Genomic DNA, 23,264 nt, shown 5'->3' with positions numbered 1-23,264 from the left:
ACCCGGCTGCTCACTGCACTTCTAACACTCCACAGAGTGTCTCTAGCTACATCACTGAGATTCTAGTTCACAAGTGAAATTATTCAGAGAAATTTTCACCAACACCTATAAAGAGCAAAGGTTCTTTGCCACCACAAAAGAAGCCGGTTTCATTTCAAAGCAAACTGGACAATTCAGTACTGTTTCCAAACCAATGGTGTCTGGCTCTATTGCTGGGACTAAAAATGCAAAGTTAGATTTGGCTGGAAGAAGACCTGCGCTCCTCCTATTGTGATGATACAATGCTTTGGGAAGGTCTCAGCGCCACCAGCTCTCCCTACAAACATTCTGTTTATACAACAGTCAGAGAGGTTACAACTAGAATAAAGAAATTAGGGAGAACAAAGAAGAAAAAGGACTCTTCCACCAAACAAGACTGGGAAGAGCTAGTCTGTAAAAGGATCTCCTTTCATACAGACGTAGGGAGCCCAGACAGGTACAGCTGGCTGCTGCTGACGTTCTGCACAGGCTGGCTAACAATTCGGAAAGCCCGAATCCATAGGTATTCCACAGAGCACATGTCAAGGGCTCGATAGTCTGGAGCTGCCTTGTGAAGTTCCCACCACCACTTTAATAAGGTAAGTCCAATTCTTTGTAAGTCTGTGTCACCAACATTGAACAGACACAAGAGCAAGTGTCCTGAAAAGATGATAAACACCTATAGACAAATACATTGTTGTTATGGAGTGTCTCCAAACTCAACACAATTCGAAGGGGGCAGGAAAAAATGGGGTTAAAAAAACACACCAAAAAAGACCACTTCAACACTTCGTAGGAGTGTATATTTTTGATAGCTACTGTACCTGATCTATCCTTTATCCTAATTTTGAGTAACTGCATATTCATGCAAAATATGACCTCTATGTGATAGGAAGAGGAGCAGTATTCTGTTAAGAAGCGTGTTCTGTTAAAGGGGGAAGACAGGAAGCCATCCGTCTCCCAATGCTGCTTTATTTAGTGAGTCTTTTGGCTACATCACTATACGCTATCTCCACCTCCTTGTCACTAGGACAGGTGTTGGTGAACTCATCCCGGCTGTACGCATTAGTCAAGTAGCGCCAGATGCCAGTCATGTCCTTCGGGATAAGGAAATTGCGATACTTTTTGGCCACCACCTAAAACACACAAACACATAGACATCCCAAGTTAGCAGATTAGCTTTTTCATGTCCTCCTCCCATGACACCCCACTTTCAGGGCGTGGAGGGGATCCTGCATTCTCCAAGGCCATACCAGGACAACTCAAGCTCTGTCTGCTCGGGCCAAGTAAACAGGCTGACAGAGGTCAGTGAGCACCAAGGCTCCCAATCAGGGAGCTGGCTACCAGAAGGGAAATTATTTTTTCAACCACAGCAACTCATGAAGACTGTTTACGAAGGGCTGGGACATGTGGAGCACACATACATGTTCTTGAAGTACTCAAGTACCAAAAGACAAACCACTTTTCTGTTGCTCCTCCACATCCAAGTACTAATTCCAGGGATTCCTCCAGACTTGATTCTGCTTGGAGAAATGAGGTTCCTTCTGTGGCAGCAAGAACCCCAAAGAGTCACAGGCAAGTACAAATGATTGCCCCTGGACATCTAAACGTGGGGTGAGGTGGAGAAACACGAAAGGAAAAGATGGATTTGGAATGGTGGGTTGTAAGAGCTACTATTCCACAGCTTTTCCCATGCAGAATCAAGATTTATTCCTGCAGATCCTGGGGGAATCCCACATGAGAAAAACACATTTGCACAAAGAGCACGCTGAAAGTGGATCCCAAATCCAAGCAGCTCATATGCGCTTCTTGGGGGAGCACAGGGCACCAGGACTGGGAGGCAACTTCAAGCATCGCCATCACCCCAACCCCTTATTTGGCAGTTGAGGAATCCAGGATCCAGGGCGGCCGAGTCCAGCTCTGTCTTAGACCACACAGCCGGCTGGGAGTGGGGCCGTGTTCCCTCTGTCCACAGATTCACCCCTAACACTCATGTACTCATGTACATGGATTCAGGGCTGCGAGGCTCCTTAGGTAAGACTATCTAATCCAATCCCCTCCTTTGACAGAAGAGGATCAGAAGCCCAGAAAGGTAAGGGATCAGATAACACAGAGCCAGAATTTAAATCCAGGTCCTCTGACTCAAAATCAGGGCCTTTTTTCCTACCTCATGGCACAACTTAAACTGCACCGTGACAGTAAACACAGAGGAAGTAGGGCTGCAGTGACCTTTCCTCTGGGCACACTCAGCTCTCTCAACCAGCGGTAGGGTCTTGACATCCCCTATGGCAGGGATAAGTACATGGACTCATCTCTTGGATTGCATGACTCTTCCTGGAGGACCTCGAAGAGGGGACGGGGTGGGGGTTGGGGGGGAGGAGGAGAAGGCAGAGCAGTGTACTGTGGGGGAAGGACTCCAGCTGTGGGCCAATCATCTACCCTCTCTGCCATCTATGAAATGGTGATAACACCGCCTGGACTTGCATGTGCCCCTTGGGCATTCCTTTATACCTGTACATAAGGGGAATCATTAGGAGATTTTCACACTTCTGAGTCAGAATCTGCTTGTCCGAGGACAAAATCTAACAGAGGGAGATGAGGGTCCAGTCCAGCGTCAGTGTCAGATGTGACAGGCTCACCTTGACGATGTGCAGTTTGGGCAGCAGGTTGCAGTCAGCTAATGTCATCTCATTGCCATCCAGGAATTTACGGGTGGAAAACTTGATGTCCTCCATGCTGTTCTCATCGATTTCATCGGGAAGGGGAGAGTTCAGGTAGTCGTCCAGTTTCTGCAGTGTTTTCAAGAGACCCCGTTCCAATGCTGTAAGAAGGAAGGGAACACTGTGTGTTTAGGAGGAGCACAGCAGACTCCGGGAATTCCTCTGTTGATAAACACACTAGGGCCTGATGTCCTTAGTGCTTAGCTGGGAAAGGGGCTGCCAATGCACGGGGATGAGAAAGCAGGAAGGAGTGGGAACGTGGCACCGAAAAGCATTCGGCGCTCATTTACAGCGTGCAGGCATTCTTCTCCCTCATTCCCACTTCATGTTCTTCCAAAATAAATGACTTTACAAAAAAAAATATTAAAAAATGCATGATGCTAAACACAAACCAAATACGCAATGTAAAAATAAAAGACCAGACTCAGGATAGGGGGAGAGATAGGCAGCGAGGTGGTGCAGCGGATGGAGCGCTGGGCCTAGAGTCAGGAAGACCTGAGTTCAAATCTAGTCTCAGACACTTACTAGCTGTGTGACCCTGGGCAAGTCACTTCACCCTGTTTGCCTCAGTTTCCTCATCTGTTAAATGAGCCTGAGAAGGAAATGGCAAACCACTCCAGTATCTTTGCCAAGAAAATCCCAAATGGGGTCACAGGAAATCGGACAGAACGAGCAAGAGCCAGCAGGGATGTTCGCATCTAGCTCTGGGCCCCCCGGGCTCTGCCCACAGGCCCAGCTCCCAAAGAGCGACTCTCAGCTCCTTGCCTAGTGCTATTCCTGAGAGGCCTGATTTGACTGACAACACTGCCCCAGACTGTACCGGACTTGGCTCAGCATTTGGATCACCAATCACGATGGTGACCTCCCTTCTAGAACTGTACAGTATTCAAGCAGAAAAAAAGCCTCGGAGAACAATCACCCAGTCCGACTCATTTATTTAAAAGATGAGCGAATGGAGGCTTGCTTAAGGTCTCCCCACTCGTGGGTGTGTGTGCCAGGCCTGAGAAGGGGGACCTGGAACACAAACGGCCCAGAACTCAGCTCTTCCTCCTCGCTTCTGCCACTTCTCCCTCCTCCCGTTCCCCATAAGCACAATGACAGACCACAGGGCACAGGGGGCAGCTGAGGAAGCTACAGCAGCAGCACCTTTATGTCTCCTGAAGACAGCAGAGGGCACTAGAGACCACTAAATATAACAGACCAACATTAGGTTAAGAAAAGAACTCAAAATAGGGAAAGGGGAAAACCCAGCTCAGGCAGTAAAAAGACTCTTACTGTCCTTCTTGTAGGCCCTGAGGCTTTAGAACCTCCCACTCAGCTGTGCCCTCCTTCCCTTAATTCCTGCCACACTCCCTGTTCTGACCACTCTGGCCTCCCAGCTGTCCCTGGCTCTCCTCCGGCTTTCTCCTTCCTCCCCACATCCCTACAGTCACACTGTCATCTCCGGCGCCTGCAGCACATCCCCCCCAAACCTCACACACACACCTGAAGAAATCTTTCTCTTCCAAGGCCCCGCCCAGGTGACACCTCCTCCAGGAAGGCTTTCCTTCTTCCCCATTTAACAGAGGCCTCAAGCTTCCTAGAGTACTTGGTGGCAATCGCTTCTTTCCCCGATCACATCCTACCTCATAGGAAAACCCAGCTAGTAGAGGGTGTCTTGGTGTTGGACTGCTCAGGACTCAGGGACTCCATGGCTCAGTCTCGAGCAGTGACCAATGATGGACACAAACACTTAATGCTTGGTGGAGGGCACAGAGTTAGTTATTCCAACCAGGCAGCTAACTGTGCCCTTCTCCCACACGTGAAGGTTTCTGCAGAGAGCAGGTGTGCCCTGGAAGGCTGCTTCCAAACAAGCGTCCGAGAACAGAAGAGCTGCTGGGCCCCAAGGTCTGTGCAGCAGAGCACCAGTGGCTCCCTGACCACCCACCTGAGGCAGCAGCAGCAGCCAGTGGCCAGCAGGAGGCCACAGCGCTAAGGAAGCCCAGTGCGCCTGGCTGGGCCCATCCCAGCCCAGGAAGGGACTAATGTTTGCGACCCTGGAACGTAACTAGCAGGTCTCAGGCCAGCAGCTGCTGGCCATGACAGTGAAGCAGTGGAGCTGCCTGAGTGAGAAAGGTCCGTGGCATGTGACAAAGAGCCCGGGAAGAGCCTGGGCTCTGCCACAGACGACAGACGGGATCTCAAAACAACACGCCCAACCTCCTGTGGAGCCACTTTTCTCTTCTGCAAAATGCACTAAATGATCTCTGAGGTTCATTTCAGTTTTCACATCCTCTGATCCTAAACCAACTTTGGGCCCTCCCTTCCCCTACGAGGAAAAACTGCCCCTTATAACTCTCCAATTTAAAAAAAAATCCTATGGAGAGAGGCAGCATGGTCCAGCAGATGGAGGGCTGGCCTCCAAACCAAGAAGGTCTGGGTTTAAGTCCTTACTCTGACACATCCAGGCTGTGTGCCCATCTGTCTGGTGCAGAGAAGGTGCCAGCCTGCACCAGTACAAGGAGTTTCCTCCCCTGGCAATCCCCTAGCCTGTAGCAATGACATGACAGGTTCAGCCCCTAACTCTATCCCTATAATTGTTTGTTAAACATCCACTGTCCACCTGACTCCACTCCTTGGGCTCTACAAGTTAGATGGGGGGTGTTTACTCTACAGATGTTTAGTATTTCAGCAGGAAATTCTTGTCACTAATTACCACCAGAGGAGTTGAGGATGGAGCCCCTGTAGACCCTGCTTGGACTGGACACACTGAAGCTTGTGGGAGGCGGTGTGGCCTCAGAGAGAGAGGTCCTGACCCTAATACTCCCTGCCCTCTCCCTGTGTGCCCCTCCAAAAGGGCCTTCCATCTTCCTGGCCCTCAGCTTCCCTGAGGGCACAATGCCTAAAGGCCTCCACCCACTATTCTTTAAACCAAAACAAAATTTGTGCAACATCGATCTCTTTAGCACAGAGAAAATCTCACAGTGACAAAGTACATATTAGTTGATCATCAGAGGAAGTGGCAAGAAAACAGATATTAGAAGACAATGAGCTTTGGGAGAAGGCCAGGAGATGGGGATCCAGACCTGGGACTTCCTCTTTACAGGGAGCTCCTAGTGAAAAACCTCTAACTCAGAGGCATCCAACCCCTGGCCCACCCACTGATGCTTCCCAGGCTTCCTGAACCAGATGAAAATGTCACTGGGAAATACTGAACAAAATAAATACACACGAAACATCCATAGTGTTACTGGGTGATTTGTTTGGAAGTCTCAGGGAGCTTCCTGGGGCCCTAAGACATTCAGTACCTCGCTTACAGCCACACGGCTAGGACTGGAACCCAGGGCTTCCTGCCTCCCAGGGCAGCCTTCTATCCATGACAGCACACTGCTTCACAAATAGGCAATTCTATCATTTAAAAGTTGACCAGTGTGAGGAGACTTAGGAGTCGTGTTACGGCACAACCACTAAAATGCACAGTCTCTGGCTGGTGGATGGCCTTTGTAATAATTAGCCCAAAGCACAGCTCTTACTGCCTTGCATCTCTGCTCCAAGTCACCAAAGGATAGAGACTTGTGCATGCACTAGGGGTATAAAACTCACTCACAACATGGAGGTCTAGAAGAGGAGCTGGGCAAGTCAAGCACAGAGGGAGGAATGGGAGCTGGCTGGAATGGGGCCTTGGTGTCCACACTATCTCCAGATCTAGAAAAAACCCTTCAGCATACAGGAGAGATGCCTCTGTTTGCGGGGGCAGATTTCAGGAAGGTCATGACAAAGACTCTGGGGGGTGAGAGGCCTGGAGGGCTTCGAGCTGCTCTTTTCTACAAAACCACATTCCAGCAGCCCACAGTCCATGAGAATCCTCACGCCTCCTGGTTAAAAATAAGCATAAGCACTTGGCAAACATGAAACACAGCTCCCCCCACTCCAGCAGGGCTCTGTTTCATTCTGAAGAATGAAGGGCAAGGATGGACCACCCTACCTTTTTAAAGGTCATGTGACACAATGGTACGAACACTGGACACAGAGTCCCGGGCATCACTGCTTCTGCCCGGGCAGTGCCACATCCCACCAAGAGGAGTCACCTCAAATGTTGGGGGCGGGGGGGGGGGACAGGTACAGTGACACCACCTCCTTCAGGCAGGTAATGACCAAAGAGCCTCTCAAAGAGCAGCCAATCCAAGGCTGCCTGAGGAGGCTGTGACCTTAGCTCCCTGAGGACAAGTGCCCTCTGCCTTCTGTGGCAACCCCAGGGCTCAGCAGGAGTGACTGGCCATGTGGCATAATGGGAAAGATGTCAAACCTGGAGTCGGAGGACAGGGATTCGAATCTTGGCTCTACCATTTCTGTAAATGTAAATGTGACTTGGTCACTTTACCTTCTCTAGGCCAGTTTCCTCACCTGTAAAATAAGGGGGCACTAAATGAACCCCAACATCTGTTCCTAAATCGTAACATGTAGAATACCCCCTTGCTTCCAGGTAAGCAACCATCCACATCTTTTTTAACCCTTCAGTAAGATTCCAAGATCTCTCTTTCACAGCTCTTTATTTAACACTTATTAAGCACCTAGTGTGCGCAGGGCATCATGCTAGGTGGTTGAGATACAAATACAAAACTAAGGCAGTGTTTGCTGTCGGGGAGCTTACATTCTACCTGTGGGGACACGACATGTGTCTGGAGATGGACAATCAAAGGTTGAGAGAGATGAGGGCCAAGGAGAGAGCCACAGAAACTGCCCTGTTGATGCTGTCTGCAGAGGGGGAGAAGCCTTTCACTGGGGGAGCTGGGGGAGGGGAAGGTCGGGGAAGGTGGGGGAAGGTCAGGGAAAGCGGACAAAGGCCAGAGATGAGCTGGGAGGGAAGGCAAGGTTCAGAAAAGCTGAGCCCAGGAAGGAGTTTTCAAGAATGAATATGGGCAAAGGCCCAGAGGGAGAATGTCAGGTGCACACAAGAGCTCCTAGTTCACTTGGGCTGGAAGACAGAGATCACTACAGGGAATAGTGGGGTATAAAAGGGGGAACTGGGAAGTCTCGCCAAGGCCCTCCAGTCCAATGCCTTCATTTTACAGATGAGGAAAACTGAGTCTGAGAGAGGTGAAAGGAGTGACCCAGAAACACCCAGAAGCAGGAACTGAACCCACGAAGAAAGACCTTCACCAGCGGACAGAGCATCACACAAAAGCGAGGCATCTTGATCTGAGGCACAGACAAGGCTTTAGGGTCTTCTTTCAGGAAAGTCGTCGGTCCAGTACACCTTGAGGCTCTCCAGGAACGCAGGGCATCCTACAGACTGTGCCTGGGAATTCCGGGATTGCCCAGCTTATGAAAGGATTTTAATTGCATTTTAGGAGAAGAGAGACCTTCAAACAAAAGTCCACGAGGGACCACTCCAGAGTGAGCAGGAAGGTTATTTTCTGAAATCTCCCCACAGTTAACAGGTCCCTGTGGTGGGAGGTTACTTAGCAACTGCGTGCTCTTATTTACTAATAGGTAATTGAATCTCCAGGTCTACTGAGCCGCTCACTGTGCTGGCTCTCCTCACTGCTGGTGGCAGTCTGAGGCCAGCCAAGGTGGCCATCTACTTCAGGCAACAGCCAATTAATCAGGGGCAGGGGGAATAGAATATTGTAGAGAGTGGAGTCACATGAGTCACTTCCTCCCCACCTTCCCCCAAAGACACACAAAAAGGCAATTCTTTCTAAAGGGGGGAAAAGGCTTTCTTCTTCAGTGTCAGATGAAATCCAACTACCCTCCAAACCATACACACCATTTTAAAATTCCAGTAGTGATAAAGGGAAGGCTGAACAGTTGGAATTTTGAACAACAACAAATAGAATCATAGAATTTTTTTAACTGAAGGTGATCTTAGTGAAGCCTCCTCCAGATAAGGACACTGAGGTCCCGACATTCTAGTCAGTGACAGCATTGGGAATGAAAGACAGGTGTCCTGCCTTGGAGTCTAACAGAGAAGAGAAGGACACAGAAGGGGCTGACTGAAGAGGACAGACGCTGCTCTGAGTCTAACGCTCAGTCTGTGAAGGGGCCTGACATCCCCACAGGAGTTGGGTGAGGCAGGTGGAACCCAGAGAGCCCAAGGTGTGAAGGAGGGCTCCTCAGCCCACAGACCTCCATCATAAAGACCAATGGCAGTCAGCCCATGACTCAAACCCAAACTGCCATTAGAACGAGGTTAAAGAGGCAGAGTGAGGCCTGGCCACTAGAAGCTTTTCCCTTTTCTTCTAATAACAAGGAAACATCTCATGAAATGGATTTCTTAAAACCAAGATAACAAACTGAGAAGTCCTAAACTGAATGAATACTACTTAATAATTAAGACAAGAACTGCCTGGCTCCCCTGGATGTCCACCTGCCCACAGAGTGGCCTAAAGGCCAATATTGGCAAGTGGCAGGGCCAAGTTTACTTTAAAAAGCAGGCTCTTGCCCCTTGTGGACAGCCCTCTTCAGCATCCCCAATCCATTTATGGCCAGGGATAATGCCAGAAGCTCGCACCCAAGAGGACCCCTACCTAGCTCATCCTCTGGATGAAGCCGAGTGTTTATAGTTGGAGATGAAAAGAGTTGATTTTAGTCTGCCCTGACCAACAATAATGCTTCCCATACCAGGAGCCTTAGATGAGGAATAGGAGGTAAAAATCATGAAATTGAGATTTAAGAAAAAAATTTTCAGGTCCCAGGATTTAGAGCCAGAAGGGACCTTAAAGATCAGCTGGCCCAACTCCCTTGTTTTACAGAGGAAGAAACTGAGGCTCAAGGCATTGGAGCAACTCCCTCAAGGCAGCCCAGGTGATCTGGGACTATCTCCTACGTCTCCCAACCCCCAAGACAAGGTCCTGCCTGCTTCACCACAGACTTCTCTGCACACCTCATCAACCTTTTTTCACCAAATTCCACTGCCACATGTTTAACTTGGCCATAACACAGGTCCTAAGGAACTAGGGCTTTGGAAGAATCAGGTCATTTTAGGCAGGATAAGCCCATTAAAATGGGGGCAGCAGGGAGACCACAACAGCTGAGCTGGACCAGACAAAGTACCAGCCTGGAGGAGGGAAGGCCCAGCTCTGTCCTCAGACATGAGGTATGGGGCCTCCCCTCTCTAAGCCTCCATCTCCTCTCTGTAAAGGAAGGGGTTCAATATGAAGTGACCTGAGCTTCCTGTTCTAACTTCTAACTCTCACGTTCTATAATTCTAGAAACTTCTTTTACAAATCCTCTTAAAAGATACCACATTGACATTTAACTCCAAAAAACTGTCATCACAGAAGAAAAAAAGAAGCTCCTCAAAATTTTTACCTTTAATATGGGTGCAAACTGGGGCAAAGCTTAATTGTATGCAGCCCAACAATCTGACCAGGCTAACTGCTGGTCTGACTCAGGCTGATGTTGGGTCTCTGGACTCAGTTTACAATTAGCTTAGGCTTGGAGCTGAACTTCAGCGCCTACTGCCAAGGCCAGTCACAACCACATCAATCTGCTAGTTGGCAGCACATTCACAATGCTGAAGATTATAATTCAGGGGATGCTGTCAGGTTTTGTGCAGCCCACAGGCTAAGAAGAGTTTTTACATTTTTAAATACAACCTGCTTTATGAACTCTTCGAGCTGGAAAGGAGCTAGAGCTTAGAACAGCTGGTTCCCAAGCCAGGGTCGTGTCCATCAAATCCCAAATTCTTTGCACTAGCTTTACCTTTAGAGCAGCTTTCTATTAAAAGCTCATGGTTGGTTCACGGAAGTAAAAAGGGGGCGTATCTATATTGGCAATCATCTTAGAAAGCTAGCTTGTAATGAGCCATAAGACACTTTGGATTCAAAGTACTCACTTATCATCATCATCATCATTTCATAATAATTAGTATTTTTTTTTACCTTCATTAGCTTCTGGCCTTGAATTCTTAATAAATGCAGAAAATTTGGCAAAGATGTCCATTCCAGCAGTGTTTGACTCTGGGTGCTTTGGTGAAAGCTTTAAGTATCTGTGTGGGGAAAAAAAGCAGTTTGGTTTACACAATTTCCAAAGAATCTTTGATCTGTATGTCAGGTAACAAATAATTTCATGCACAAACACGTCCCATGCTTCCACATTGTTGGTTACTCTGTCACCCAATCGATCCTTCAAAGTACTGTCAAATGTCACCTGCACCATGAGGCTTTCCCTAATTCTCCTCCCCATTTGAAAGGGATCCCCTCTGACTTTTTAAAATTCTGAACTTAAAAACCAAAAAAGAACATTTCCACATACACAGGAAAACCCAACAGATTATATATTAATGTGTGAATTTCCATTTCATGTTGCTTACCTTTTAAAAAACACATATAATCAAATTCGTGTGTTACTTTCAAAACTGCCCTCCTTGCTGTGGCTGGTAGATAAAGTACTAGGTCTGGAGTCAGGAAGCCCTGAATTCAAATCTGACCTCATACAGACCTTGTTAAGTTACTTAAATGGAACTAGGGTGCTAGTCACTGTTGGCTATCAGTAGGGGAACTTGCATCATTAGTAATAAAGACATCCCAATCCCTGAGGGGTACCCGTAGAACCCTGAGGAAGAGAGCCTTGCTATAAGGGTATAGTGAGCTCAGGCCATACGCTACACTAAAAATAAAGGAAAACTTCCTAACAATTAGAGTTGATGGTCCACAGGTGGGATTTGTAAACCTTAAAGCTCCATTTAAATGTGAATCATGACCACCAGGGTAAGAAGGAACTCCATTACTGTGGGTAAATTGGGGGAAGACAAGTGATCTAAGAATTGTAAGGGATCTTAAATATCAAGTCCAATTCCATAATTTTTTTTTTAAATGATGCAACGAAGGCCCTGGCGGGGAGGACCTTGGGTAAGGCCACACAAAGGCTTCTCCTCCCCCAAACTCCCCTTCCTCTCTCCAGAACTCATTACCACCTCTGGTAAATGCTAAGTGTGCTGTGGCCGCTGAACCAAAGGCAAAGGAGTGAGTGAGTAGGCAGTGAGGGTGAGGCTTGGGGAGGGGGTAGAGAACAAGCATCAATTAAGTGCCATACACCAGGCACTGTGCTAAGCACTTAAAACATTGGATCTCCTTTGATCTTCTCATAACCCTGGCAGGCAGGTGCTATTACTATTCCCAAGGGAGGCAGGGAGCAGCTAAGTGACTTGCCTAAGGTCACACAGCCAGATTCAGATCCAGGTCTTCCAGGCTCCAGGCCCAGCCCTCCATCCACTGCACCACCCAGTGCCACCTTGTCTCTGCTGCTGACTGTGAGACCTTGGAGAAGTCTCTGAGGCTTCTCACTTATACAATGGATACTTCCAAAGCCTCCTGTTTCACCAGGTTATGCTTAGATTTATATGATAATCAACATTTGGGCATCACCTACTGAGAGCAAGTGAATGGGAAACCAGGGTAACTGACAGTGGAGACAGGCAGGTCACCAGTGTGTGAGGGGCTCTGGGCCCCTAAAGAGGAGGCTGTGCCAACTCTCAGGACAGCATGCCACCACTACCAGGTGCTTTCCTGCATTTCTGCCTCACTCAGCTGGATGTGACCCACACATTCCTCACAATCAGACTACAGAGAGGACCCCTCCCTGGGCACTGAAATGGACATGCCGGCCCCAGGCTGAGGGATGACCCGGCAGGCAGGACTAGCTTGAGCCTCCCTCTCATCTTCTGTCCTCACAGCGGGGATGCGGATGTGGCACTTAAAGGAGTGGGAACCGACAGACACCTAAGTCATCTAAGACAAGCCAGCTCCAGGACCAGCGGAGACACCTTGGTGCTCATATGGAGGAGGCCCTGAGACTTCCCCAAAGGCCTGGAGGACAACAGGCTGTTTCTCTCTAATGACATCACCACAGAGATTCTCCTCTGAATGAAAGGCAGGAGTTTTTGAGTGAATGAGTATGTACCTCAGGCCTTGGTTGGGCTTCTGCTTGGCTGTCAGGTACATTAGAATGCCAGGAGATCCACAGATGTGAGCAGCCCTGGACTTAAGCTCAGTCCAGTCACTCAGTAGCAGCGTGACCTTGGCCCTGGAGGTCCCCAGCTCCCAAGACTTTGTATTGACTATTTCCTTGTCCCACATTCCCCTCTCCTCCCCTCCCCCCCTCCATACGTATGCAGAACAGAGATAAGAACACAGCACTCAGTACTGCTCACAGTACTGCTGTGAGGGAAGCACGTTGTAAAACACAAATCCAGCACAAGAGAAAAATGAATTCTTGCTAATAGAACTTGATTTCAGGGCCTATCAATATACTCAGAAAGATTCCGGTTCTGACATGGGTCTCCTACCTCCCCCTGCTACTGAGAGATGGAATAAGGTCAGATTTGTGGGGTGGGGTCCTTGTTGGCTATTGTAGAGGTGATTGCTGCTCAGGTTTGGGTTGGACTAAATAATACTAAAAAACATCTCAAGTGCCTTCCAACTCAGAGATTCTATAATTCTATAAAATGACAAGTCAATAAACCCTCTCATTTTTCTTTATTTTAAATTCCTCTAGAGAGTTTCAGTCATATCTGGAGAAGAGACTTTTGTTCTCAGATCCTGCATCCAATAAGGAACTCATCAGGGAGTAAATTCAACAGGCAAATTTCACTTCCTTTTATGCCCGTTTAAATGTGAAGCCCTTACTCTCCTGACTTATTGCTAAGGAAAGGGGGGAGGGAGGAGTGAAAGGAAGCTAATCCCATTCCTTTAGACCATGAGGCGGCTCCCCCCTTTCCAAGTAAATAGCTGGCTTTCAGCGGAAATGTTTGGATCAATGACTGGACGATATAGTTACTGGCCTGCTCCAAATAGGGAACGGCCTCGATGGTGCCAAGGACATAGGTGTCTCAACACTGCAACTGTGTCCAGCCAAGATTCCAATCCCTCCTCCTCCCATCCCACCAAAAGTCTGCTATGTTTAATTTTCTCAAATTGGTAAGACCTCATTAATTCGGAATAACTGAGAGGGAATGTTAGTTTGATGATATTACAGGATATTTAATTCAAACATTTATCAAGCTCTTCCTAAGTGCAATATAGCGTGCTGCTCAGTACTGGGAGACATACAAGGATAAATTATACATGACCATTGCCCTTTACTGGCTCAGAACCAAATAATTTTAATACAAAATGGAACTTGATAAGTGCACTGAACAGAGTCATGGAGGGGTGGGCAGGGATAGGTAATTAATAGATCTTAATAAATGTTTCTTCAACTGATTTGTGGTGGTAGCATTTGAACTAGGCACCAAGGGATGGGCAGGGATTTCAGCAGCAGTGTGCCTAGGTGCCTAAGGCAGCTGTTACTTTCAAGAATACACCTGTGACTCTAAGCAGGGCATCTTAGGGCCTTCTCTGAATGACTGGATAAATGTTTCAGGAACACAGATCTATAGCTGAAAGAGACCTCAGAGTCCAAGCAATGGATCCAACCTGCTCATTTTACAGACCAGGGAACTGAGGCCCGGGGTGGCTATATGGTTTGCACATTGCCACATGGGCAATAAGCAAAAGGGGCACAATTTGAACCCAGGTTCTCCAACTCTAGGGAGTTGGGCTTTTCTTTTTATACTGTACAACTGTCCCCTACTCTATCAATCATTCCCTAAGTAGCCACTCATAGTCGTTCACAGAATAAACCAGGGCGGGGGGAGGGGGTGTGGAAGAGAACAAGCTAAGGGATAAGGGTGACCCTGGTTTCTTAAAAATGATGCCTGCAGAGCCAGGCGAAAAGTCCAGCAGACATCAAGCTGGGAAGGGTCCAGTAAAGGTATGCTACCTGGTGGGGAACTTTCTGCCTGTAAAAGGAGGAACAGCCTAGTGAAGAGTGGACAAGCTTATTATGAACTCATGAGGACCATGGGCTCATAAGGCATGGGAGGCTACTATCTGCATTCCTACAAAGAATACCCACACCAAAGAAATCATGATTCCTTGTAGTACCGAAATATTCATTCATAGAACTTTAGAACTAGAAGGAACATGAGAGATGATCTAAGCCAGACCCCTTACTTTTTTTTTGTCTCATTTAAAAAATTTAGAAATTTTTTTCAATTAATACAAATCTATTTTTTCTTCCTCCTGCCTCCCCCTCTAAAGACAGAAAACAAATTTCTTATAATAAACACTCATAATTAAGCACAATAAATTCTCATATTGGCTATGTCCAAAAAAATCCATGTCAAGCAACACCCTACAACCTCTATGTCATGAATCTTCAGGAATCCTGGTTGTTCATTGAGTTGATCAGAGTTCTTTAGTCTTTCAAAGTTTCTCGTCTTTACATTGTTGTAGATATTGTATAAATTGATCTCCTGGTTCTGCTCCCTTCACTCGCATCAGCTCATATAAATCTTCCACAGTTTCTCTAAAACCATCCCCTTCATCATTTTTACAGCACAATCATTTTCCATCAAACCCCTCATCTTAGAGACTGGAGATTGAGGCCCTGAGAACAGAGGTGATTAACTCAGAAAACACATCTAGTTAGTAACAGAGCATAGACCAGAGCTGAGATCTAACTCCTAGCACAGATCTGGGGTCTGGGAGTGCTTAAAAACAGATAACTGAATTTCAACATAATTGGTTTCCTTTGTGATATTATATGTTGTATTTCATGCATTTAAAAACACTCTTCTAAGAAGTAATACAAAGGCTTCAGGGGCCTGCCAATAGGCCAAGAGGCTGCTGGTGATGCAATGGAGAGAACTGGGCCTGGAGTCAGGAACACCTGAATTCAAGTCTAGTCTCATACAGAAGTTCTGGGTAGTCTCACCCAGCTCATGTCCCTTCACTTCCATCTGCCTCAGTGTCCTCACAGGAGAGGGAGGGAGCATAATACAATAATGGCTAAGAACTTCTGCCCTAATACAATTTTTTTAACCATTCGGACCTGCTGCTTCTTGAAAGTAAATCAGCTCAGCCTCTTTTGGATGATAACAAAGTCTAAATATGCAGATGCCAAGTAACAAGATGTTGAACCAACAACTGGAGGACTATGGGAGGTCATGTGGATGTTCTGTGTGAGCACTACTTTTAGAAGCCTGGGGCTCTTTGGGGATGGGGGAGACTCAGGGTAAAGAACAGGACAGAAATAGATCTAAACTCCAGAGACACTCCCTCCCTGCCACACACACACCCTCAAGAATGGGAGGCAGTGTAAATGCTTGGTTGAAATGGGAAACTGAGGGGCTAGAACAGTCTGCTTGGATTTGGGGGTCAAGGCAGGAACAAGGACAAACACAACAAAAGAACAATGGCTCTGGAGCCAGAAGGCCTTCACTTGACCCCTCGTTCTGCCACTGATCTGTATGACCTTGGGCAAGTTACTTAACTAACTCAGGGATCAATTTCCTCATCTGTAAAATGGGAGGACTGGATCAGATAGCCAGAAGGCCCTTCCAGCTGTAAGTCCATAATCCATAGTCTGAGTTTCTATACCAAAACAGGCACGAGGACCCAAGAATTTTGGCACCCCCACAACCAATGGAACCCCTATATCATCACAGACCATTAACATTGGGTTAGCAAGGCTTCCTTCACTCTTTCTGCCTGCTAAAGGCCTATGACTGTGAATTAGCATTCCTGGTAACCGTGAGGAGCGCTGAACAACTCCACCAGAATGGCTAATACAAGGGTCCTGGGACTGACAGCACTTTGCAGGGGGTTAGCCCTTGTACTCATTCACATTCTCTTTGGAAAGAGCAACACTGACTGTACCTGGAGCCAAAGGGCAGCAGCCTGAGGCCCAGTTCTGCCCCTCATTAGCCGGACAACCCTGAACAACCTGCTTCCCCTCCCTCAGCTTCCCTGTCTGTAAAATGAGGAGACTGAACCAAGTGACCCGTAGGGTCCCTTTCTAGCCATTGCCCTCTGTGCTGCTGCTGAAGAGCTGTTCCCTTCTCAGCTTCTACCAGAGTGCAGGCTGGGGATGCTGCCTTAAAGACCAGTGCCAAACACTATGCTTCCATTTCTCTCTATCCACAGGCCCTTCAGAAAAGCCAGCCCGATCCTTCTGACCTCAGGACCTGCACGTTCCCCAGTCCTGTGGGGGAAGCAGGCTCGCTTCTGCCCTAAGCCCGAGTCACAAATGTTCTCTGAATCAGCTGCGGGGAGAGCAGAGAAGTCACCATACTGACAAAGAAAGCCTGTGGTCAAACCTGTAGTTACACAGAGATATCGGCTCTTTTCCCAAGGGCCCGGATTGGGATCATTCTAGACTGAGAGAAGGCTTTGACTGGAGTTTTCATCCGTCTCTTAAATCACTCCCAATTGGTCAGTTTCCGCCACTGAACCTTCAGCCTGCTGTTGTCAGGGGTCAGGATGAAACACACAGGAGTCCTGTCAAGTACACACTTCGAAGTGTGACCAAACACACCCATCTCAGCCACTAGAAGCCACCGATGTCTGCCTTTCCTCCCCCATCCCCACCCCCTTATCCTTAAGAAAAAGAAAGCTGCAGGGAAAGGGGTAAGGAGGAAGAGCGGTGGTTAACGCCAGGGCAGGAGAGTCCAGAGAAGGTGAACTGTGGTAGTCCCAGGAAGATTTCCTCTTCCTGCACATTCTCCAAGGAGAAAGAGTTGAGCAGGACAAAGATTCTACACTGTTTGGTCAGCTTTCCACACAAATAGCTGCACACTAGCCGAAGGCAAAGCACTCTCAACCCTAACATGCTCTTCCAATTCAGTACACTAATCTTATCTGGAAAGCTTGGTCCCTATCCTGCCCCAGTGCCCTTCTTCGGCAGTATCTTCTGTTTCTGGAATTCAGCTGTCAGTTATTAAATGCCTACTACGTGGGCCTGGGTTTCTGCCCACAATCAGGCTACAACGACGACCAATGAAGAACTGCACAGAGGGAGCAGGGGGAGGAACACTGGGCTTGCAGGGAGAGGACCGGGACCCAGCTCTGCTGCTAAGAGGTCAGTCACCCTGGCCAAGTGACTGCCCCGCCTGGAGCCTTAGTTCCTCACCTATAAGGATGAGGCCTGTTCCTGCTCTGAATCTACGATGGTTTGATATCACAGAAATGCATGACCAGAAAAGAAGGTGGGCTGCTCATCTTGGGGGACAGACAGACAGCACACACGTTCCCCTGGTGTCCACAAGAGGACGCTACCCAAGTACCACTGGATGGTTATTGTTTGGGCCCTCATGGACCAGATGGTAAAAAGTCACTGTTTCTCTTCTGGCTGGCGACCTTGAGGGTCGTACTCTCCCAGTCTGATTTTGGTTTTTTATTAAAGGGGCCATCCCTTGGCTCACTTCTTAAACAGCCCTAATCACCAAATGGGCTTTGCCTCAGTCAAAGTGAGAACTCAGAAAGACCTTAGCTTAAAAAAGCCAAGGTCTCCCACTGCATCAGGGCCATCCAGTCATCCTGATCAATATCTGGCCACTGGACCCAGATGCCTCAGGAGGGGAAAGTGAGGCTGGTGTCTTTGCACAGCCCTCCTCTCGCACTTAAAACCAATTCACTTGCAAGTCATGGCGTCATCTTCCTGATGTCATGGTCCTCTTCAAGAATAAAGGACAAACCACACAACATAATGTTGAGTAAGCCAGACAAGGCTCCCGGAATGCCACACAGATTGAGAAGGTGTGGAGAGAATGAAGCCTGCACGGCTGCAGGAAGCCCCAAATCAATGAGATCGCAGGTTCATCAGGGCCCTGAAGCCCTGTGGGGCAGGCCCTGGGATTCCAACATAGAGGAGGAGCTGACACTGTCCTGGGGAATAAGAAATATCCACAACTTACTACCGAGAGTCAGGGGAGAGGATGGGAGAGGAGGACATGCAGGAACAATCCAAACAAATCGTATGAGAAATCAGAGGAGAGGGAAGGCCCTTCCAGCTGGGGCTGGATGGGAGAAAGAGGGCAGGCAAGGGAGAAATGGCTAACCATAGGCCGGATCTTGAATAAGAATCATCAATGCACACGAATGCACATTTATATGGTGGTCTAAGATTTACAAAGCACTTTTTTCTCACAAGAACCTTGAGAGACTGCCTAATGCAAGTAGTATTATCTCCATTTTAAACTGCCTTGCCCAGGGTCACACAGCTAGGAATTTTCATGGACAAGCACATAGTCATCAAAATGCTGACCGTAAGCACAGGGCCATAATGCCTCCCCTTGAAGAAAGAAGGTGGCATCTAGGTCTAGGGAAATCGTCATGAAGGAAGCCGCTCCTCAGTTGGCACTTGACTGAATGGATGGAGATTGGCAGGAATAGGGAAGGAGATGAAAAGCATGAGCTCAGTCTAGAAGGTGGGACAGAGAACACAGAAGAATCTAGTCTGGCTGGAATAGAGAATGTGTGGAGGGGAATAAGCCAGCAGAAGGCTAGAAGAGCGGGCACACGGGAGCCAGGCCCTTAAGTGCCAAGACCATTTCATCTGGAAGCCAGCAGCAGCCTCTGAAATTTTCTGACTAAATGAGTGTGACTGAGGCAGAACAGTAGCGAGGGTCCTGGGGCAGGGGTGGGAAGGGTGGGAGAAGGGACAACCTCTCTCTGGTCTCCCAGCTTGAAGCCTAGTACAATTGTCTACACTACTGGGCTCTACATTTTGATTGCACAAAAAGGTTTCAGCACCTACTCCCAATACATGTATATTTATAAATTACATACATATATATATATATATCACTTTATTAATAGTTAATTCTATTATAATACAAAAATGGACATTTTAAAGGATGATAAAATATTTAAAATATTCTTAATTTTTTATTTTATCAATGACAGCAAAGGCTTTTCTGTTCTCACTAAAATATTTAACAGTAAGAATGTGACTGAATATACTTTGCTTGTTTCCAAAAATATTTGATTATATCCTAGGGGATAAAGTGGCCTCAGATAATAATTATTTGCTAGCTATTAATTCAATTGATTCAACAACTGTAACTAGCCAAGCAATGAACATATTCAGATATGTTATTGAACGCTACACAATGCAACAATTAAAGAATAGGCCCTAACAATCTGTGCCCAAAATGGCTTTTTGTCAGGAAGATGGTTTCATCTTGTGTAACTATTTAAAGTATATGATGCAAAAACAAGCCAAAGTGAATTATCTTTTCTGAATTCTGCAGAAAGTGGCCAGTAAAAATCCATTCCTCTCTATTTAAGTGGCTCTGCTTAGTGGATGATACATTCTGCTGTGTAGGAGAGGGAGAACAGGAATTTCAGGTCCCCCTGCCGCCTGGAAAACCTCACTGCTCTAGGGCAAACATGTTGCCACCCCTGCCCCAAAGGCCAGGTCTTTTTCCTTCAGGAGTCTTCTCTGGAGCTGGTTTCAGAGAACTGAAAAGTCAGGGGCAGAACAAGATCTGCCTGCTCTAAAGGGCCTGGAACAGAAGAGCACATTACGTGTTCTGGTCCAGGGAACACCTCTGAATTGGAAGTAGGTATGAAGTCAATAGTTTGGACCTGAAGCTAAGGATAAATGGATAAGTGTGGGGACCAGACCCCAGGTAACACCAAGTTTGGCCTAGAAACTGATCATAGCCTTTGACCCAGCAATGCCACTACGAGATCTGTGCCTCCTCATCCTCCCAAGAGATCAAACGGAGGACAAGACCCATATAAACAAAAGTAAGGCAGCTCTTGGTAGCGACAAAGACCTAGCACCGAAGGAGGTTTCTTTCTATTGGGAGAATGGCTGAACAAATGATGATATAAATATATATACACTGGACATCATGGAATATTACTGCACTGTATGGAATGATGAGAGGGAAAGTTTCAGAAACACTTGGGAAGATTTTTACAAGCTGAGGAAGAGTGAAACGAGCAGAAACAAAGAGAATGATTTATACAATAACAACATCGTAAAGGCTCAGGAGCTCTCATCATTGCAATCACCAGACACGGTAATTCCAGAGGGCCGATGAGGAAGCGTGTTAGCCACGACAGACAGGGGATGGACTCAAGATATGGAAGAAGACATGTCTCTGGACATGGCCAGTGCTTTTTAAGTATCTATAGCTGTTAAAAGGACTTTGTTTCTCTTTTACCATTAGGGTGTAAAAGGGGGGAGGAAAGGGAGAAAATAATTGTTGTTTGTTAATTAAAAACCAGTAAAAATATAAGATTAAAAAAAGTCTATGCTAATGACTACACATTGAGGAAGTACCCCCTGAACTTGTTTTCTGGAGTTGCCTTATGTTCCCAGATGAAGCCCCTAACCCCCTCCTCCACTTCCCAGTACCATGATTTGCTACTTTCAACCCTAACATGTATAACCTATATAAAACTGCTTACTGTCTTAGGGAAGCGGTGGGGAGGAAGGGAAAGAATTGGAACTCAAAATTTAAAAAAAGCTAATGTTAACAATTATTTTTATATGTAATTGGGGAAAAAAGTGTGTGTGTGTGTGTGTGAAATCTCCTATAACTATGGAAAGGGCTGTTTCAGTAGAGTGATGAGGTCAGAAGACCCACTATAAAAGATTGAGGATCAAGTAAGAAAAGAAGCAACAAGAGGGAGACACTAAGGAAGAGGACGCATAAGGCAATAAATAACTTAAGAAGAAGGTAATGTCTGGAGAGTATTTTTTAAGGCTGGGGGAAACTGGCCTGTCTGAAAGCCTCAGGGCAGCCTCAGCTGACAGGAAGAGGGTGAAGAACAGAACTCGTGATGTTTCCCTTAAACGCTCCCCTGTCTCCCCCCACCCCCAACCTTCCCTCTTACCATAGAGGACAACACCATCTTCCAGTGCCTAGGGCTCCCAAGCCAAGAGTCATTCTGGATCCTCACTCTCTCACCGCCCAAGGTCTGCTGATTCCACCTTTGCAAAGCCTCTCCAATATACCCCCTTCTCCCCTCTGACACTGCCACCACCCTAGTGCTGCCTCTCATTACTCCACGCCTGGACCATTAGCGGGTCTGCCTGCCTCAAGCCTCTCCCCAGTCCCACCCATCCCCCATGCAGCCACTAACGTGAGTTTCCTAAAGCACAGATCTGATCATATCAACTACGCGGCCCCCCCCCCCCCCCCCCCGCCCTGCCCCAAACTCCAGTGGCTCCCTCCCTACTGTGTCCAGGATCAAATACAAAATGCTCTGTTTGGCATTCAAAGCCTTCCTAACCTCGCCCCCTCCTACCTTCCCAGGCTTCACCTTACTCCTGACACATTCCCTTCAATCCAGTGACACTGGTCTCCAGGCTGCTCCTCCATCTCTCCATTCCAGGCCACTCTCCCTCCTCTGCCTCCATGCCTACTGACCTCCCTGGCTTCCTTCACATCCCAGCTAAAATCCCCTCTTTTATAGGAAGCCTTTCCCAAACCCTCGGCTCACTATTTCCTATTAATCTTGTAGAGAGCTTGCTTTGTCTATGTTTGTATGCTTGTTGTCTCCCCCATTAGACTCTGAGCTCCCCAAGGACAAGCACCGTCTTTTGCCTCCTGCAGTATCCCTAGCACTTAGTACAGTGCCTGGCACACAGAAGGCACTTAATAAATGTTTACTGATTTGATTGACTGAAGACTGGAAAAAGGAAAGATGACTGACAAAGGTTGGCATTCCCCTTGATAAGGATGAAGGAGGTCCTAGTGGCCTTTACAACACATACATGGTTAAGGCATTGCCCCCTACTCTGTGGCATCTAACAATGTTAATCTGCTGGACAAGAGGGCAGAAGATGGGATACAGTGTATATGTAATGGGATTCACCTTGTCAAGGAGAAGGGCCGCCTCTGTCACAAACGGGGGGGAAAGGAAGAAGAAAGTGGGAGATGATGTCAAGGGATTCTGAAACAGAGAGAACAGGAGAGAGAGAGGCCATGTGGAATGGACTCAATTTTTTCAATAAAGTAAGAGACAAAGTTCTTGACGGGGGGGAAGGAAGAGCTATAGAGGAGTACAGCAGGAGGATGTGTGGAGGGCTTGAGGAGAGAAGAGGTCTGGAACAGGGACACTTCCAACTCTGACTTTCTATGGGCTAAAGGTTCTTTCAGCTCTGACTCTGCATGCTTTATGGTCCCCTTTAACAGCCTCTGGCCTACAGTCCTTAACAGATCTGACATTTGACATTTTAACATTTTACATTTTACAACTCTGACCATCTATGCAGATTCTCAGGCCCCTCCCAGCTCTGACTTTCTATGATGCTATTTGTTAGCAGCCCTAATAATAAAACCCTTGTTGGAGAACACCAAAGCTATTACCTAAATTAAAGTCTGAAATCACTTATGGATTTAAATTATGCAGCTGAACATTAAATACTATATAGTAGGCAAGGGAGAGTCAGAGATAAATAAATCTTGGTCCCTACCTCACAGAGCTTATAATCTGGTAGGGGGAAGAGAAGACGATAAGACACAAACACCAACATATATGGGTGCATATAATAAAGGGGTAAAAGATGAGATGAGGAAAAGACCACTTCCAGATAGAGTAAATAATGACAGATAAAATTGGTATAATAACATGTGCATGACCTTATTAAAGGGTGGATAAGGCACTTTGTGATGTTTAAAGCACTGTAGAAGCCCAAGTGATTACTGCTGTGACGGACAGCCCCCAACTGCCTGCCCTGCTCGGCCCTCCCTGGACA

At 47.2% G+C, this 23,264-nt stretch overlaps 1 protein-coding gene and 1 non-coding gene across 3 annotated transcripts in view; one reads left to right on the top strand and one right to left on the bottom strand.

Annotated features, from left to right (window-relative positions):
• Positions 1-799: 799 nt before the first annotated feature.
• Positions 800-23,264, bottom strand: part of CLIC4 (chloride intracellular channel 4) — a 90,028-nt gene continuing 67,563 nt past the window's right edge. For both annotated transcript variants that reach the window (XM_036744408.1, XM_036744409.1), the window contains exons 4-6: positions 10,604-10,710; positions 2,658-2,839; positions 800-1,154 (exon numbers count right to left, since the gene is read on the bottom strand). In XM_036744408.1, the coding sequence (XP_036600303.1) occupies positions 990-1,154; positions 2,658-2,839; positions 10,604-10,710 (454 nt within the window). In that variant the 3' untranslated portion in view covers positions 800-989. The remainder of the gene's footprint in view (positions 1,155-2,657; positions 2,840-10,603; positions 10,711-23,264) is intronic.
• On the top strand, positions 22,208-22,329 carry LOC118840594. The gene has a single exon (XR_005009769.1). It is a non-coding gene; the product is annotated as a U6atac minor spliceosomal RNA (small nuclear RNA).

Source organism: Trichosurus vulpecula, chromosome 2 (assembly GCF_011100635.1).
Source record: "Trichosurus vulpecula isolate mTriVul1 chromosome 2, mTriVul1.pri, whole genome shotgun sequence".
In the NCBI taxonomy this organism is placed as follows: domain Eukaryota; kingdom Metazoa; phylum Chordata; class Mammalia; order Diprotodontia; family Phalangeridae; genus Trichosurus; species Trichosurus vulpecula.
Note: the sequence above shows the minus strand (reverse complement) of the source record. Positions and strands in the feature narration are given on the sequence as shown.